The 20,074-nt window shown below is 33.1% G+C and overlaps 1 protein-coding gene across 4 annotated transcripts; it reads right to left on the bottom strand.

Moving 5' to 3' along the window:
- Nucleotides 1-12,255: 12,255 nt before the first annotated feature.
- LOC118034429 (uncharacterized) lies at nucleotides 12,256-19,590 on the bottom strand. Of its 4 annotated transcripts, none has more exons than XM_035039714.2 (11): nucleotides 19,439-19,590; nucleotides 18,147-18,280; nucleotides 17,282-17,467; nucleotides 17,071-17,182; nucleotides 16,964-16,997; nucleotides 16,317-16,354; nucleotides 16,174-16,208; nucleotides 15,935-16,087; nucleotides 13,249-15,773; nucleotides 12,985-13,071; nucleotides 12,256-12,830 (listed from the first exon to the last, which is right to left on the bottom strand). In XM_035039714.2, the coding sequence occupies exons 2-11, from the start codon at nucleotides 18,215-18,217 to the stop codon at nucleotides 12,763-12,765; spliced, it is 3,309 nt and encodes a 1,102-aa protein (XP_034895605.1). In that variant the 5' UTR covers nucleotides 18,218-18,280; nucleotides 19,439-19,590; the 3' UTR covers nucleotides 12,256-12,762. The 4 variants fall into 4 exon arrangements, with proteins under 4 accessions (XP_034895605.1, XP_034895604.1, XP_034895606.1 ...); XM_035039713.2 differs by having other exon boundaries at nucleotides 18,147-18,226; XM_035039715.2 differs by lacking the exon at nucleotides 19,439-19,590 and adding an exon at nucleotides 18,808-19,396 and having other exon boundaries at nucleotides 13,018-13,071; nucleotides 18,147-18,226.
- Between the last annotated feature and the right edge of the window lie 484 nt (nucleotides 19,591-20,074).

The raw sequence follows: 20,074 nt of genomic DNA, 5'->3' as shown, positions 1-20,074 counted from the left end.
TGTATATGTACACAAAAGCAAAACCATTTTGTTGTTTTGCCTTCTTCTCATCCATGTGCGCATTTCATTTAAAGGCTACATAACCTTCATACCCCAAAGAAGTGGCTTTTTTATGGTCCTTTCCGCTCCCTCTCTTTTTCTTTTCACTTTCTTTTCTTTTTTTCTATTTCTGTCCTTAATTTTTTTTTTTATTGAATTCTATGAGATAAAGTTTTTAATTGAATTAAAAAGACAAAATTAAGAGTGAGAGAACCAAAATATAAAACATCAAAGATTCTTGGCCAATCTCAAGATTTTTAGAATTTTTTTTTTATTCAAAAGTTCACTTTGTTTATTTTTTTAGTCTCTTAGATGGGGAGAGGAAAAATGATGCAAGACGAAGCTAGAAAGATAACAAACAATCATAGAAGATAAAGATAACAAACAAACATAGAAGATAGATTTTTTACGAGAGAAAAGAGTTGCAGATATTAACCTTAAATTCACAACTTTATTCTTTGAAAATAAGTTTAACAATGTTTGCCTCTCAAAAAGGTTTACAAGTTCTTTAAATAAGCTAGAAATCTACCTCTCATGTGAAGCAAAATTAGAATCTGAAAGCACAAAGAAAAATTACATAATATCCAAAACAACAATAAATTCAAAAAAAATCAAGAAAAAATAACAAAATTGGCTCAAATATGATTTTTTAAGTCTAATTTCAAGAGGTCCAAATGGCATATGATCGATGAAGTTAGCTCCTTATGGAATTGGGCCTCGAGAACCTACTATAAAAATTTGAGTCTAATATAACAATTAGATCTTTTGTTATGGTCCTTTTTTAACCACTACTTTGGCCTAGCGCTACTAAGCCTTCTCTTGGATCTAAATCTGTTTCACTGGTTTATAAAAGTATTTATTATGTCATCCATTTAGTCTGTTTATAATAGATCCTCATCTGAATGCTCAGATCTTTCAGTTTTCAAAAGCTCGATCACATCAAAAAGAAACTTATTGGAAAACAAATGAGGATAGAGAATTATCATTTGGTCACAATTCGACCACCAAAAAGAAAGATATTTGTGTTAATCGATTTCTCTTCACGAGAGAAATTCATTGGAGGTGGTTTTTTTCTCTAAACATGGTAGGGAAGTTAGATCGATTTTTGGTTTTGATTTTATGGATTCAATTGATTTTTTTTTACGAGTGATTTTATGGTGTTTTTGAGTTGTTTGGTTGTTTATATTGGTTTCTATAGTGTTTTGGGTGAAAATTGATTGAAAATTAAATTTTAGGGCAAAACCTCCTTAATTTTTCAAGCATCATAATGGCATGCAAATTATAGGCTTGCCACCATAAATGACTTGTTGCCTGCTTAAAAAAAACAGGGAGAGAGTGTGTAGATGATGTGTTGTCTACCCCTTTAGTAAAAATATAAAATAGAAAAGACCTGGGCACATGGGCTTGGCTTTGTATGATTATAAGTGAGGCTCATATCTCTTAATGAGGCAGGCGCTTAGTCATTCAAGCCTAAACATTTGGCTTCTTTTCTTTAGCTCATTTTTATGTTTTTGAGATTTTTTTTCTTTTTTTTTCAAAGATTGGAAATAAATATTTTTTTATATATTTAAAAAATATCTTTTTTTAATATTAACATGATATGTTTTAAAATAAAATTATCAAGTGATTTTTTTTTCGGTCTTTAAAGCTTTGTCTTTGTTTTTCTTCTTAAGTTTGATTTTTTGACTTTCATCTTAAATTTCTTATTACTGCAAGATTATATTGAAAATCCTTTCCTTTGGTCTCCATTAAAGGATGGTACTATGGTAGCTTGAGAAATCAATGTAAAATGAGAAAATAATTTATATCAGATCTTATAATCAGAATTAATGTTAATAAAAGAGGCTGAAAAGAACAAGTTCTTTAAAGCAAAAAAGGTTTCCTTTGATTTCTTCCATCAAATAAAATTGACAAAATTTAATAAGAAATACCTTACTTCATAATACATACAATCATTATCTTCAAATTATTAAATATGACCTTGTGTGGCTAAAATAGTTTGTGGCTGCGAAGGTAGATATCGGATAACTAGTACTAGTAAGACTACTACTATTGGTGGCAGTAAGAGTGATGTTAGACTTAAGATCACAAAAAATGAGCTTCTTGTAGCAAAAATTGTGGCCATGTTTCCTTTGCTGCCACATAAAACATATCCCTTTTATACTTGTTAATGAATAATGCAAGGGAAGCTCACCAACTATTATTAGTGCCAAGATGCATATTTCTTCCTTAATCCCTTATTTTAGGGTAATAAAGTCAAATGAAAATGATTACTACTTTCGGGCTATAACTATTATAATAAAGGAGAGTATAGCCATTTGTTATTAGCCAATGAGTAATTTAACCAAAATAAAAAAAAAAATAATCTTCATCATGCTTACCGATATGAAATTATTGCAGGTTTCTTTTCTTTCATATTTTTCATTCATAGAGTTAGTTTCTTTTTTTCTTTCTTTCGTTTCTTTTTTTAATTAATTTTCCAAGATCTTTTAGGTTGGTTCTTTTGTTAAGACCTCTTCTTAGTCTTAACTACTTATTCAAGAGTATAATTTTACTGCTCTTTCTTCACATCATGTGGCAATCTTGCAATCTTCTTTTTAGCCCACGTGCAACTTCTACCTCTCCCTTCTTCATCTCAAATCATGTGTTATAACAATTTTTCCTCATTGCCCACTAAGCTCATCTCATCTAGATCCTCTCATATAACATCTTCCTCGAGTAGATTTGACCAATGTGCCAAACCCATTGTAATAGTCTTATTGCTTTTATTCATCAATATCTTGTCTAAGACTGCTATTGGAGTCAAATTGGTTTTTCCATACTCATCAACTACTAGCAACTTATAATATAATACTGAATTATCTCCAACCTTCCTCGCAAGTAATGGATGAGTTAAAACATCATCTAGAAGCTATAATTTATTGGCCATAATATCAACTTTTTGAATCACTTTATAATGACCTTAAAATCTAGGATTAAGCTTAAAATCATTTCTTAAAACTACGCTTATCTATCTTTAAGGTTATATTTCAGGTAGACTATATCACCAACCTTATATACACTTTTGATATTTCTTTTGTCAGCTATATGTTTCATCACGTGCCTTGCTAACTTTAACTTATTTCAAAAAATGTGATCCATGTTCACCTTTGCCAACAATAAGTCTTTCATAAAAGCTATTGGTGAAACTTCTTGTGTTATTATCTCCCTACTAGAAGGAGAATAATTATATAATGCCTAGAAGGGACACATTTTGATGGTTGAATTGTAGCTTGTGTTATACCACTACTAAGCCAATAACAACCATGAATGCCACCTTTAAAAATTATACATTGCCATACATCATTAATATGTTTTAAGGCGTTGATTCACTTTTTCAATTTGCATATCTATTTGAGGGCTAAGTATAACTCATGAAAAGTTTAATCCTAAGTCTTTTAAATAGTTATTTTCATATCACACTTATAATTATTATGTCCATGTCAATCACAATTGAAGTTGGTAATCCATGAGATCTGTATAAGTGATCTAAGAATACTTTAGCAACATCTTAAGCTAGAAAATGATGAATTAAAGCAATGAAATAAGCATAATTTATGAATCTATCTATAACCACCATAATTGTGTCTTTGCCTTTAGATTTTGGTAGAGATTCAATGAAGTCTCTATTGATATTTCTTCAAATGCCCTCTAGTAATGAGAGAGGTTGTAATAAGCCTAGATATGTCATCATTTTCAATTTCTCCATTTTACAAACATCATATTCTTCCACCATCTACTTAACCAATTAATTTATATTTAGCCAATAAAACAATTCATTTAACCTCTTGAAGGATTTTTAAACTCTTAAATGTCTTTTAATATAAGAATCATAGGTAGCACCAACCAATCTATTCCTAAACTCCATAATTTTTGAACTCCTAAAATGTTTTTCAATATAAAAATCATAGGAAACATCAACCAATATATTCCTCAACCCCACATCACTTTCAATCATAATATTGCTCTTGTACCTCAATATTCCATTAGCAAAAGCAAATTATGGTTAACTATTAGCATCAACTAGTTTCTCAGCCACAACATTCAACTTAGGATCATGCTTATAAGATTTGATGATTTTGTTGTACCATGTTGGAACTATTGTTATTAAGGCAGGAATACTATTGTCATGACCCAAATTTCATGTCCATGATTGACAACACAGGAGTAGTGTCACGGGAACACCTCATCTATGTTAAGCCTTAGAACATACATATCATAAAAAAAATATATATAAAATTGACATCGTATTTTGCAGTGTTTCAAAAATTTCTCGAAACCAATAAAACAATTCATAATTCAAAATACTTATTACATTTAATAAAGTTCAATCTTTGAAATAAAAATCTAAACTTGAATGAAAACAGCATAATAGTGAAATGTCTAAAATATTGAATCACAAAGAATAAGAAAGCCTCTTAGAAGCAAGCAAGGCATACTAACAAATAAAGTAGTATGAATTTTTAATTAAATGTCAACCTACTAACTAAAGCTAAAAACCTAAAATAATATTAAAATAGAAGGGTAAGTTTACCCAACTTGGTTGGGGAATAATATTTAATATACATTTTAACTATTTATAAGTATAAGGATTGAAATACACACACACACACACACACACATGTACATTAAGCATAATAACATATGATAATGAAATTCATGTCAAAGATCAGACAAAGTCATTAGGTTAGACAACAGATGAAACCCCAAGGTTTCGATAATAGACTAGGTTTACAGCCTCGATCACTGTGGGAGGATCAATCGTTGTAGGTTAGTGCCTCTCTTACCAACTAGTATACAAAATATTATGTGCACATATATTAACTACTCTTCGTTAGCATGGAGTTACTTGCAAGTATATCGATATCAAGTATAATAGGTACTCGTATAATTATCAAAGCAAATGAATGTCATATCGAATAGAATTTAACTCAATAGAATGCGAGTGCAAAATCAAGAATAAATAAGTACTTAGAAAATAAAGCAACGTATATGGATATTCAAGAATTTATCAATTGTACTTATCATATAATCAACATACATATAGTATTTATAGTATATGTATATTAAAGATTATCTCACTGGCTTGAAAAATAGAGCAAAAGACAAACAAATACAAAACTCAAGATTATTGAGGATCATTAGTAGGACCGTTAGTAAAACCTATAACAAATACGGAAAAAAAACACTCAAAATTGACTAGAAGAAAATAATATAAGAGATTGAAATTCTAAGCTTAAATACCAAAACATAATTATAAACCCAAATTGATTCACCCAATTAATCTCAAACATACCCCTAAACTAATTGAACCTAACAGACTCGATTAACCTTTACTGCTGGGTCAATTCATCAACCAAAATGAACAACCATTCGACCACCACCATAAGTCAACTAGTCGACCAACAACATCGAGCTAATTGGTCAGTCATTCAGACCAACTGGTTAATTAGGATTTCCAGAATTCTGATATGTCAGTCTTCAAATTCACAGATCTTAAAAAAATCAATCTGTTCTTTAAGACCCATAATTCCAAACATCTAAGATTTTGTTTAGGCCAACTAACACCCTAAAACATTAATTCAATCTCTTAAATTGTTCAATCACCAATCATAATAAAAATCCTAAACTCTTCTTTAATTATTCAACCATCAAATCCCTAATAAAAAAAAATTACAAAAGAGGAAGATACTTACTTGTTTCTTCAACCCTTATTACAACCAAAATTTCACCTTAGAATTGAATTGCTTGGTATTTAGAGGAAAATTCATGGTAGAGGGAAAGAAAATACAAGAATGGTAAATCAATTATTTGGCTAAATTATCATTAAATACATAGGTTAGGTTAGGTTCCTGGGTTTAGGCTAGACTTGGGCTTGGATCTGATGGCCAAAACATGGGTCTTACAACTACCATGTTCCTTTTTATTTGCTTCTTCACAAGTTGTTGATTTTTTATACAAATTAGTCTTTCTAGACAAAGAATCTGCAACCGAATTCTCTCTTCCCCTTTTATATTATATGATATATTTTGATCCCAACAATTGTGTTAAAAATTTCCTTTATATTGGAGTGTGTACCTTTTAGGGGTGATCATTTTCGGTTCGGTTCGATTTTTACCCAAAAAAACAACCAAACCGGAAAAAAAAAGACCTGAAACCGAACCGGAACCAGCCCAAACCGGCTGGTTCCGGTCCAGTTTTTTATCCAAAAAACCGGACAAACCTATTGGGCTTGATAAAAAACCGGACAAACCTAATGGGCTTTTTAATAGGCTTTTTAATGGGCTTCTAAAGAATTTTTTGCTAGGCTTACTATTAATATTGCTATTGTCTCATTTTCTTTGAAGATTCTAAATATATTTAATTTTTTTACCCCTAAATATTCAATTGTATTAAATTATTATTGTCAATCTTATGTTTATTAATTTTTTTGGCCATTGAATATTCATTTATATGAAATTATTAGTGTCAATCTTGTGTTCAATATATTTTTTAACTTACTAATATTTTTTTACTTCCGAAAAGTTTAAATAAATAACACACTCACAATCACACAACAATAAGTTAAAATCCAAATAACAAAATACAAACCATTGCCTTCAAAGGGCTTAACAAAAAAACAACAAATAACATTATCATAAAACACTCCAAGCTACAAAAAATAAATCTTCATGTGCACATCGTCCTAATAAAAAAGCACTTCAAGAGCATTGCACTTTGATTCCTGAAATTCATAATCTAGAATTCTAACATGGTAAATTAAATCAGAAAATACAAAAATACAAAAAAATATTTATACCATACATTTTCAATGAATGCATCACAATTTGTGAACTAATTATCATCCGTTACTAAATTCAACTTTCCACCAAATTCTACAAAATAAAATATTAAACATGTTAGAATAAAAATGTGTTAATTAATAAATAATAAAATAAAAGGTGCAAGTTTTTAAGAAACATTACCTGATTCAAGGTTTTTGTAAGTTTCAAAATCATTCATCAAAGTTGTATTATCAGTTGAAATTGGACTATGATGCAACCAATTTTGACAACAAATAAGTGCTTGAACTGTTACTGGAGATAGAGAACTTCAAAATTGGTCAAGTATACGAACACTTGTGTTAAAGGCTGATTTGAAAGCCACTATGGATATAGGAATACCAAGAACATGTTGTGCAACTTTCGAAAGTATCTTATATTTTGAAGCATTAATCTTCCACCAACCCAAAATATCTAATTTATCATCATTAGAATCCTCACAACCATCACCCAAATACATCTCAACCTCATTTCTATTTTCCACACTATCTTCCTCTTGTAAGTGCCTTTTGAACCGAGCTAAAGTGTTAACATCTACCTCTATGTCATCAATAGCATCATTATCATCTTGTTTATGCCTATTATCATCCACCACTTCATCGGCTTTCAAATAAAACTCATACAAGTTCACCAAATTATCTTTCACTTTTTTTGTTAGCAATTGTGCTTTGTCATAATCATACAAATCACCAAAACAAAATTTCATATATTTCAACTTAGGATGTGGATCCAAAACATTAGCCAAATACAATAAAAAATTATGATTTGCTCCACAACCCCAATACTTCTCAAACTTACTCATCATGTTCATCGTCATTCCATTCAAAAGATTATCTCTACTTTTACACAATTGCAACAAGTTTGTATGCATGTAAATCAATTCATTGAAGAAAGAATTTTATGTAACATGCAAGAGCTAGAAAATTTCAATGTAACCATGTAAAAGATCTTTAAAAACTTCAGCAAAATTCTAGCATTTTCCCAATCCTCCAAACTAGGTGGCCCTATGTTTTTTTTTATTCCCCTTCGAATCAACCTCCAAAAAGTAACTCATATACCTATGTTCACTTTGACTTAACCTCACAAACACCTTTTCAAACTTTTCAGCATCTTCTAACATAAGATAAGTTGAATTCCATCGAGTTGCAACATCCAAACACAATGATTTCTTACACTTTATATGCAACTTTTCTACACAGTTTTTAAATGCAAGTAGCCTAGAGGGTGAAGATCTCACAAACCTAATTGCATTTCGAATCTTAACAACCGAAACATTCATCTCTTTCAAACCATCACATATAATGAGGTTTACAATGTGTGTACAACATCTAACATGCAAATGTTCATTTGACAATATATTAGTTGGCCGATCTTTCATCACATTCTTCAAATACGAAATAGTAACACTATTAGAGCTTGTATTGTCTACTGTAATAGTTAAAAGTTTATCAATCCCCCAATCTAACAAACAATTCTCAATAACTTGACCAATTATCTCACCCATATGATTGGAAACTTGACAAAAATTCAGAAATTTTTTTATGCAAATTCCATTCATTATCAATCCAATGAGCCGTTAAGGACATATAGTTAATGTTTTGGATTGATGTCCATGTATCTATTGTTAAGCATAATCATTGACCCTTAAGAGCTCTATCTTTTCTTCTCTTCAACATAAAGTTTCAAAACAATCTCTCATAACAGTGAAACGAGAAGGAATGTCAAATATAGGCTGCAAGGTCCTAGAATATAATCTAAATCCCTTACCCTCCACAAAATTAAAAGGCAACTCATCAATTATAACTAATTTCACTAGTGTCTTTCTGTATTCATCATAATCATAACCTATTGCCTTAAGAGTTCCCACACTTCGATCTCCTAATTCACCCCCTACTTTATTAGGTTCTAATACCAAAAAATTTTGCTTCTTATCAACCATAAAAGGAAACTTTTTGCATACTTTCAAATGACTCCACATATTACTTGTCCCATTAATAATAGTATGACATGTATAATCCTTTCCACAATAATTACATTCAGCTCTAGGGGTTTTAGGATCACCATCAAGTTTTGTAAAATGATCCCAAATTTGTGACTTTTTTTTATCATCAACATTTATTTTCCTAGATGCAAGGACTTGAAGTTGTTTACCTTTATTATCCGTGGTGGAACCTATAGTAGTTGATGTTGGGTTAGTGTTTGAAGCTGGGGCATTAGTTGATGTTGGGGTAGTGCCAGTGGATGAAACATTTTGATTTTGAAGGTTTTCCATATGTAATTACCAAATACAAACATGTTCATTATCACTTGCACATTTCTTTTTAGCAGTTAATAAACATAAAGATTAAAATCATGTTTAAAAATTAAAATGAAACAAATATTACAGAAGTAACATGTCAAAACATAATCAACACAACAACAACAACAGAATCAACACAACAACAACAACAAAATCAACACAAGTTTACAGTAGCAAATATTGAAATTACATTTACAAAACAACAAAATAAACTACAAAATTAACACAACAACAGTAACAGAACCAACACAGCAACATCAGTTCGGTTAATTTTTAGTAATCAACCAACAAAGCAACAAAAACACACAGCAACAAGCTATAGCAACAACATCAACAGAATCAACACAGCAACATCAACAAAATCAACACAAGTTTACAGTAGCAAATATTGAAATTACATTTACAAAATAGCAAAATAAACTACAAAATTAACACAACAACAGTAACAGAACCAACACAGCAACATCAGTTCGGTTAATTTTTAGTAATCAACCAACAAAGCAACAAAAACACACAGCAACAAGCTATAGCAACAACATCAACAAAATCAACACAGCAACATCAACAAAATCAACACAAGTTTACAGTAGCAAATATTGAAATTACATTTACAAAATAGCAAAATAAACTACAAAATTAACACAACAACAGTAACAAAACCAACACAGCAACAACAGTTCGGTTAATTTTTAGCAATCAACCAACAAAGCAACAAAAACACACAGCAACAAGCTATAGCAACAACATCAACAAAATCAACACAGCAACAGCATCAACAGAATCAACACAGAACAACAACAAAATCAACACAAGTTTACTGTAGCAAATATTGAAATTACATTTACAAAACAGCAAAATAAACTGCAAAATTAACATAACAACAACAACAATAGAACCAACACAGCAACAACAATTCAATTAATTTTTAGCAATCAACCAACAAAGCAACAAAAACACACGGCAATAACATCAACAAAATCAACATAGCAACAACATCAACAGATTCAATTTAATCACCCAAATAACTCTAAATTCTAATTTAAACCTAAACCAAAATTCATCACCCAACAAAATTGATTTAAAATAACAATAAGCTTAACTGTATGAATTAATTAGAAAGGAGAAAAAAAATTAAAACTCACTGGTTTGAGAGGCTGAGGAAGCGTCGACTGTGTTGATCCAGTGGAGACTGAGGAAGAAAAGTATGAAAAATAAGCTTAACATTATTAAAAATAACAATAACCTTAACTGAATTAATTAATTAATTAATTAATTAGAAAACCAGAAAAAAAAAAAAAAAAAAACTCATTGTCACTACCTCACTGGTTTTGAGAAGTTGAGGAAACGCTGGTCTGATGGAAACACAGTGTGTTTTGGTCTAGTGGAGTCTGAGGAAAGTAGGAAACGTTGATGGTCGATCTATGATTCTATTTTTATGTTTTCTTAGTCTAAGGAGAGTGGAGAGTGGAGAGTAGAGAGGGAGAGGCAAAGAGGTGAGAGGGGACGAGTTACTGGGGCTCTAGTAAGGGCTAAAGGGGCGGCCTTGGCGAGGGGCGAGGCCAGGGGGGCGTTCACTGAGAGCCTGAAAGGAGTTTGAAAATTGAAATTGAAAGTGTTTACTATTTAGGGTTAGCGGAGAGTAAAGTGAAGAGAAGAGAAAAGAGGGGCGCGACGTGGCAGCATTTTCTTTTTATACTAGGGTGTAGGGACCCTTTTTTTTTTAACAGGTCCGGTTCAGCCGGTTTTTGCACTACAAAATCGAAAACTGAACCGAATCGAGTTTTTTTCTACATAATCTAATCGGTTTTATTTTTCGGTTCGGTTTTTTCAGTTAATTTTTTATCAGTTTTATCAATTTACTCAATTTATCGGTTTTTTTGAACACCCCTAGTACCTTTTGTTCCAATAAATATTTTGAACTTTCATGGTTAGTCTTTATGATAAACTTATTATATTCTAAATAATGTTTCCACCAGTCAACTATCATTAAGATGATCATATATTCTTTCTCATAAACAGATAACTCTATTTGTTAAGGATCTAAAGCCTTATTGAAAAAAGCTACAGGTCTTCCATCTTGACTCAATATTGCCCCTGATCTAATACCACGAACATTTGTTTCAAGCACAAACATCTTGTGAAAATCTAGTAAAGCCAACGCTGGAACTTCACACAAGGCCTTTCTAAGTTTATCAAATGTTTCTTAAGCCATCTCATTTCATTTGAAGTTGTTTATCTTCAACAAATTACTAAGTGATTTACTAATACCAAAACTTTTAATGTTTTTTTGTAATAGTCAGATAATCCAAGGAAACTTCTTAACTCTTTAATAGATGTGAAATAAAACAATTCTTCATATCTTCAGTCTTTTTAGGATCAATTTCAACACCTTTTGTAGAAAAAATATGTTTTAGATTCTCTATTTTCTCCTTATAAAATGAACATTTAGACTACTTTGCAAATATATGAATGTTCATTAGTGTTTCAAAATAGTTCTCATGTGCAATTCTATTGTAGCTATATATCAAGATAAATTCTAACTGTGCTTCTACTAATAATTTCAAACTGTTAACCAATTCTCCAACTGTTACTAACTACTCCACGTGGCAATTCTTAATTTATTACTCAAGAATACAATTCTGCTCTTCTTTCTTCATGTCAGATTGTAATCCTGCAATCTTCTTTTTAGCGCGCGTGCAATTTCTGCCCCTCACTTCCTCATCAAAGATCAGGTGTTGTGACATTTTTGTAAGTTGATTGTATAGAGTATAGAATTAATTATAATTGTTTCCTATGATGGTCAGGCTAGAGTGTGTTTAACTTGACTTCTTACAGATTGATTTGAATAATGTACCCATCTATCCTCGAAATGTATAAAATTCTGCTTCTTGTCGTGTAAAAATCCTGCTACAATCTTAAGTTGTGTGAACTGTGTGTGCGCGCAATTCTTGCTGACAATCCTGGTTTATGTTGGTTCTTAATGTAAGCAAATTAGCTGCAAAACATCCATGTAATGAAACATAAACAAATCTGCATACATTATGTAAACATAACAAGTTAAACCTCAAAGATTTCAAATTCAATATCATATAATGAAGTGAAAAAATAATACAGCCAAACAAATAGGTCAGTTGTTAATGGATTCATTAGCGTTTGACATCCTCGCAAGAATCCGTATGTTCTGCAGAATACTGATACTGATACTAGACATCTGTTGTTAATGGATTCAAAATCATACAGTGAAGTGAATTAATAATACAGCCAAACAAATAGGTCAGTTGTTAATGGATTCTTTGGCGTTTAACATCCTCCACAGGCAGAGAGTTTGTAAAATGCAAGAATCCGTATGTTCTGCAGAATACTAATACATCTGCTAGGTATGCAATACCCTTGGTCAGTGTAACATGAGGAAACACAAGGATGGTCCAGCCCTCTGAAATGCGTGCAGAACCATACAGGAACTGTGAGTGAAGATGAAGGAAAATTTTCCCAGAAGCCAGGCGTAGCCTTGTATGTGGATTCTAGGAGGAAACAGATGGCTGATATTTTACTGTCATCCTAATATCAATGGAACTTGGTCTCATTTGGTTTGCTGCCCCTAAACGCTGAAAGAGAGAAGAATGACCTTGTTCCTGAGACAAGAATATTAGAGGACGTCAAATTCTACTTAAATTCACCACTATAGAAGTGAGGAGAGAGACAGAAAAAAGACAATAAATTACTCTAGCGTACATGCAAGGAGGAAAAGCCAATAAAGAACACAGCACAGAGAACATCAATAACAACCTTTAGTTGTAGAGGCTGCAGTTGAGAAATGACCTTTATGCAACTGATGCGAACTCTGGGCATTGAATTCGCTTATGTTTGATTTAGCTGCAACCAGAATATTCGATGCATGTTATATGTAGCATTTTGGGTTTTTTTTATTGCCGGTAAATTAAGCATGCAAGGGGAGGAAAGAAAAGATCACTTCTAAATATCCAGCTTTTATTGAGAAAACAAAAACAAAAACAAAAATAAAGAATGGCTAAAGCCAGGAAGCAAAAGTACCCAATGGAAGTTCGTGAGCTTTCAAATTTCTGTCATATCCTTCAAAGAAAGAACTCTGTTGCTTCCTATGGTCTTTCGAATGAAGGGCTGCCTTTCTCTGTAGATTGTCAGTGTTTCTCTTATCGATAGCTTTGGATTCCTCACCATCATCTTCTCCTTCAGAAAAAACATATGGGCTAGACCAACCTGTCATATTTGCATCTCCTTTACTCTTCCGAGCAAACTTCAAAAGCCTCTTCAACCCTTTGGGAGCATCTTTTTGATATACCACTGCAGGAGGATTTTCAGCATTTCCCCACTCGACAGTATCAGGTTCACTATTATTTTCTTCTTGCAGCATCTGTGAAAGAGAATGACGAACACCTTGACTTGGCAATCCTACAGGTGCAACAAGGACTGGAGAGCTATGTTGAGTTGTGTCATCATCATTCGTGCTAGGCAGATTCTGTTGCTCTTCTATTTCCACCCATGCACTAGGGGAGATAACTGAATCTTCATGGAACTGGAAATTTGCCGAAGATTGAACCATATATTTGAAGCTATCATCTGCATCAGTGACAAGCTCGTTGAAGTTCTCCATCTCACCAGAATTCTGATGGCCATTTTCCACAGTTTCCAACTCCGTAGCAGCATCAAAATGACTAGCTGGCACATCATCCTGATCTTCATGCTCGCTAATCTGGACAGAAGCATTAACAACCACCTCATTCTCTTTAGTCACTTTCTCTTTAGTTTCTGACTTATTCCCACAGTTTACAGAAGACTCCAGAAGCTGGGAAGCTCTTGTCTTTTTCACAATGGGAGGGCCACTTCTAGATCCCTTGCGGAGGAAGGGTTTCACTTCCACTGGCACTACACTGCTTTTTTTGGTAATGTTATTATAGAAACTAGGCTTCGATGGAACAACATCAGAACAATCTTCAGCAACTGCAGCAACTTTTGTTTTTTTTGTTTTTCCACTTTTCATTACAGTTTGCTCCATCTTCTCTTTTACTTCCTTCAACCTCCTGTCAGCTTCAGTTTTTGTTTCCTTCACATTTCTGTGCTGTGGCTGGGATCTTTCAACTTTAGGATTTGATCGAGGAAGTGATGTTGTAGACTGGGGTTTCCGACTTCTTGGTGTGGCACCAGCAGATGAGATCCCTGAAGGAGTTTTTGATAGAGATGATAGTGGTTCTCTGATTGGTGGTGTTGATGGCCATGATTTACGATTGGCAGGCAAGTTCGATGTTTTAGATGAAACCTTTTTTGTGACAGTAGATTTTGGGCTGTCTTTTCTGAGATTTGCAGGTTGAGAAGGATTCTTGATAGATTTTTGGGCTCTGCTTGGCAGATGCTTCTTACCAACATCCTCTACATCTACTGCAGCTATTTCAGCTTTCCTCCCATCAAGAATTTGCTGCATCACTCTAAATTCCGCTTCTTTTTCTGCTCTCTTTTCAGCATTCTCTCCTCGAAGTTTCCTATCCCTTTTCTCCTTGTAGTGATCATAAAATCCACCCCTCTGCTCAGATGGGATATTTTTGTTTTTGACAGTTTTAGGCTTTTGGGTTTTCACAGGCCGGCTTTCCATCATTTTCATCAACATCTGGTTCAGTTCTTCTTCCTTTTGTCGACTCCATTCCACCGAGTCTGGTGTCCTTCCATTTCTTTCCTTTCCATGTGCAGCATTAGCATCTGTTTCAAAATCCACTACATGCTGTCCCTTTTCTTCCCACCTTTCCAACTCTCCATCAGCTTCAGCAGTATCAACAGGATTTTGACATCTTGATGTAATATCAGACTCTAATTTTTCTTGGATCAAATTCTTCGAGATTTCTTTATCTGCAATATCATTGCAAGGCAGAGGAACAGAGTGTTCAGAACTAAGTTCTTGTTGGCAGAGACTGGAACATTCTGCGACACCAGAACTCCATCTTCTTAAAACAGCTTTATTTGTACAAAGAGAAATGTTCGACGGCGAGCTCTTTTTTTGGGCATCTATGCTTTGATCCTTTTGTTTTCTTTCAAAAAGACTGATTGCATCTTGAACACTCATTCTTCGGACATTACTCTCAGGTTTCTTACTGGATTGTTCTGATCCTTCATCCTCCCTACTAATTTCAGCTTCATCTCTATGAGATGATGTCCTTTCTTTGCTAGGATAAAAATTGAGGCTCTTAATTGTTAGTGCAGCTGCCCTGTGTGATCCAGTTCTCCCAATTTGAACCCTCCGCATTGGGGATGCTGACCTTCTGGGTGCTGCTGATCTTGAAATAGCTCGACTTCTTTCTGCAGATTTTTTATTTTGATCACTAGAGTCTGAAGACTCCTCACTATCAATTGAGCTCTGTCGCTCAAACTGGGCAGCCTTGGCTGGTGAAACACCATATTTTACAGGTAGTGTTGAATATATCGGTCTTGAAATTGGAGTATCTTCATCCATCTTACTTACTTTGTCAATTGTTGATGAATTTTTGTCATCATTTAGAAGTACAGCTGCCTCACCCTTTTGGCTCAATTCTAAGATTTTGCATAAAGAATTCCTGATACATACCAGATGAAATCTAGAGTCAGAAATATAAAATTCTATACGTTTAAAAACTAAAGTAAACATTATAAGTAAGGTGAGGCTGCAACTATAATTTTTTTTGAAAACTAGGAATTTAGATCACCAATGCACAATTTGTTTTTGCGGGTGACTTACTTAAGAACTGTTGCGCCAAAATATTCACAAAACTCTATTAAAGAAGTGATTTCTTTACAGGAGCAGATGTCACCAAAAGCGCGGTTTAGGGCTGTAGCCAATTCTCTTTTTAATGCTGTAAGCCTCAGATCCATAGCTCGCAGCAATTCATTCCTGGAAATATAGTCATTAATAGCTTAGAGGATATGCAACTAATATGGAAGAAAATTAGAAAAAAACAAGCAATCAGAAGAGCTTACTTTGATGTATCTGATAATGCAATTTTCACTTCAGCCTAAATAGGTCCAAACAGCCTATTTTAGTTGTTATAACATTTAATATAACCTAATCCAATTTACAAATAAGAGAGAGCTCATAAAGACAGAAAGGTAAAAGTAATTACTTTGAGTGTTGGTTCTGTCTCAATTGAGTCATTTCCATCTGTCATATAAGGAAAGATACACAATAAACATTTGATAAAAACTGAACTCAGAAGATCTCAGCAGATTCAATACAAGCACCACATTGTTTTAAGCCAATATGTCCATAAAGCACAATAGCTAACTACTACTAACATGACAACAGAAGTCGACTTGTATGCTTGAACTTCCTATGATGCAAACATTATATATTTTGTCAAACATAAATATGGCATGAATTGGAAGCACCTGTGAAAACAAGTTTAGTTCATGGAGACCATATTGTATATGATTTTAGATGAGAAAGAGCATCTCTTGTTTTTGATGGAGGTGGAGTGACCAGCCAGAGTCAATGAGTATTTAAAAATCATCAAGTTGATGACTATATCTCGCACATTTTATACTTCCTTATAACTCACTGCTTATAAAACAACTTTATGACTATAATTTTGCTACAGATGAAGTGACAAAAACCATATAGCATCTTAAACTGATTCATTTCAGGAATTCCTTTGTTTGTAATGGAAAATTACCAGTACGAATATTGGATCATATTTAAGAAAACTCTACTTTCTAGAATCATGAGTAACATAACAAGTATCTATTTTCCATGTTTCTTTAAAAAACTTACCTGTTTCCCCACTTTGAGAACGATCTTGATGCCCCTGACAACATCATTTTTTTGTTAACAAGACACTGTAGATAATATAATATCACAAAAGAAAGGGTACAACTGACCTTAGCATATAAAGAAAGATGAAATTTTCTGGCTTCCTCCAATTGAGAAATCTCACCCTCGATAATCCTGCTGGTATTCACTAAATCAGGCGAGCCAGCAAGTTGCAGGAATCTGACAAAATTACAAGTGTTTTAGTAACAGGAGAAGCAAGCACCCACATTTGCAATAAAAAACAACAGAAAGCAAGATGCACATCTAAATTACAAGAACCTGTTCAGAGTTGATTTTGTGAACCATGGTACATTGCTGAGTTCTCCTGTTACTTGTAGTCTGAAGATAGCATTAGATCCTTTGGCATAAATTTTATGTACTTCTGGCAAATGTGGCAAGATTTGCTCCAGTAGGCCAACAGCTAATTTCTCGACTTCATCATCACCACAAACAAATATCTCGTACCTATAATAACAGTGAGCATGTTAGAGAAGTTCACCACCAACCAGATTTACCAAAAAAAAGAACATAGAAAAACCGAAAAGAAATGCCTCTATATACTTAGTGATGAGAGTAATATCTATCAAATTTGAAGGATAAATGCAATCAATGGCGCCAAGCTTAGGAAGCAGGACAGAGCTAACTAACATAGGAAACTAGAACCATGAATGCTTCCACCCCCTTCCACCTAAAAAAAATGAACAATTTTAGCTCAACACTGCCCCCCGCCCCCTAAAGAGCCTGGATCCATTCAAAAAGTGCAGATCTCCTTAATTAGTAAACCATAATCATATTTATTTCATGCACGAAAGTGCTAGCATAGATTTTATACCTCCTAAACATTCACAGGACATTAATCAATATTTGTACTTCTTATATGGGGTTTTTTGAAGGATAATCTTAGATATAAAGTAGTTCCATTTCTCAATGAGTCGACATTTGTGCCCCCTACTTTGACTTTTGTTTTTTAGAAATGGTTGTTCTTGGAGCAAAGCCATGCACCAGAACTGGGATATCATTTTTTGTCATTGAGCTGAAGAAAAAATTGGCCCGTGTAGCAAATCAGTTTAAATTATTTAACTGTTCGATAATATAAAGCATCTAGGCCAAAATGCTTAAACTATGTTTTAAGGGGGAGACTGACCTGTTTTTGGTTGGAAAAATCTGAATGGTAGCATAATCCAAAGGTGCGTCAGCATCTATTCCACTGGCCATCCCAACAACCTAAAAGGAAAGGAGAGTTTATCTTTGCAGAGAACAGGAGATCAACCTCACATCCTGCAATGCTTCAACTTACTTTAACATGTTCAGGTATAACCATTACTTTAACAAGCATAAATTTTAAAATATAAAATGAGTGTTTGCTATGGTTCTAACAAAATGCACATCAATGAAACGAGAGTTCTGGATCCTCTGTTATATCGACTGCCAGTTATATTTATTGACGAATACCAAAACTGAAGGCTGGCAACACAGCAAGCTTAAAGAAAAGAACAAGGGAAAGGAGGTGCAAGAACAAGAAGAAGGATCAAAAAATAGTTAAAGCTCAGGAAATTATTTCCAGGATGATGGAAGTGAACAAGAAAGAATAAAAAAAAACGTTACCCAATAAAACTATGAATTGGGTTAACCAGATTGTTAAAACATTCAACCGAACAGAGATAATAAAATGACGGGCGGATTGACATAAACACATATGTAGAACCCAAATTAAAATGATACAATATGAATTATTCAAAGCAGACATATAAAAATAAATGTTGCTGTAGTTAAGGAGAGGGGGAAAAAAAAAAGATGTTCAGTACTTGCATAGAGTGTGTCAAGAAATAAAAGTGACGTGGAATCCAATATGTTTGTCAGTAAAGGATTGTTTCCATTCCAACTTCATCATCTACTTGCAGAATGCTCTCAACCCCCAAGAACAAAATTCAAAATACTTAAATCAGATTCAGCACTCATTGATACAGAGACTTGAGGCTGGTTGAGCAAGAAATAACCCAGAAGTGTGTGTGTGTGTGTGTGTGTGTAAACAAGTGATGGGTGCACAGAAGAAGAATAAGATTTGTTAACATATTTGATTTTGAGCCGGCATAATTAAGAGCAAACAAAGTTTCTTTTACTAGAAAAATAAGCATTGAAGCCAGCCAGCCAGATCTAGGCAATGAAATGCCTATCCTACACTAGACAACTGAAGAAGAGAAAGAAAAGAACAAAAGTTGAAAAAAGAAAAGCAGAGCCATCAAAGCCAATCGGCACCGACAGAGAATTTTACAGTAAAGGCAAAAATCACTTGAAAACTACAGAGAAGTTGAGTGCCACAACAATGCATAGAGATAGAGTAGTAGGAGGTGTAATGGGGAAGACAAGGAACCACCAACCGAAAAGAAAAGGACGCATAGGAGTAGAAATGAAAAGGAAAGCAAGAAGTTAACTCACCTTGAATGGAGAAGAGACAAGACAAAGGGATGAGACCAAAATATCAGTTAAAGGTTTAGATAGCAAGAACCAGGAGAAGATATCTTGATGGAGGAGCCTCGCTCAAGAATCATGTCATGTGTGGCTTTTCTTTACTCTTTATTATTCCATTTCCAATCTAAAAGAGCTATAAATAAAAAATAAAAAATACTAAAGGAGAAGGCATATTCACTGCGGCTATATACTTGGATTACTATTCTCTTTTTTTTATTATTATGGTCCACTTATACATATTTTAATTAATTTTATAGTATTGAAATTATAGATTATATAAATCTTTGATAACTCTAAAATAATTTGAGCTTGTAATCATTAAAAAACAAATTTAAAACCTGATCAATTAAACTAAAAATTACTCGAATTAATATTCTTTTTAGTAAAGTGAAATGATGTTTGTAATTTTTCAAGAAAAAAAAAATGGTTTGCCTTTTATTCAGGGGCATATTAGTATTTTCACACAGCACATTAGTCCTTAGTGGTTTGTTTGAGGGTATTGTTGTATTTTTAATATTTTAATAGACAGTAAAACAACAAAAAATAGTTTCAAATAGGGATGTATAGGTATTTTTTTATTCTTAATATATATAGTATAATTAC

Source organism: Populus alba, chromosome 13 (genome assembly GCF_005239225.2).
Source record: "Populus alba chromosome 13, ASM523922v2, whole genome shotgun sequence".
Lineage (NCBI taxonomy): Eukaryota > Viridiplantae > Streptophyta > Magnoliopsida > Malpighiales > Salicaceae > Populus > Populus alba.
Note: the sequence above shows the minus strand (reverse complement) of the source record. Positions and strands in the feature narration are given on the sequence as shown.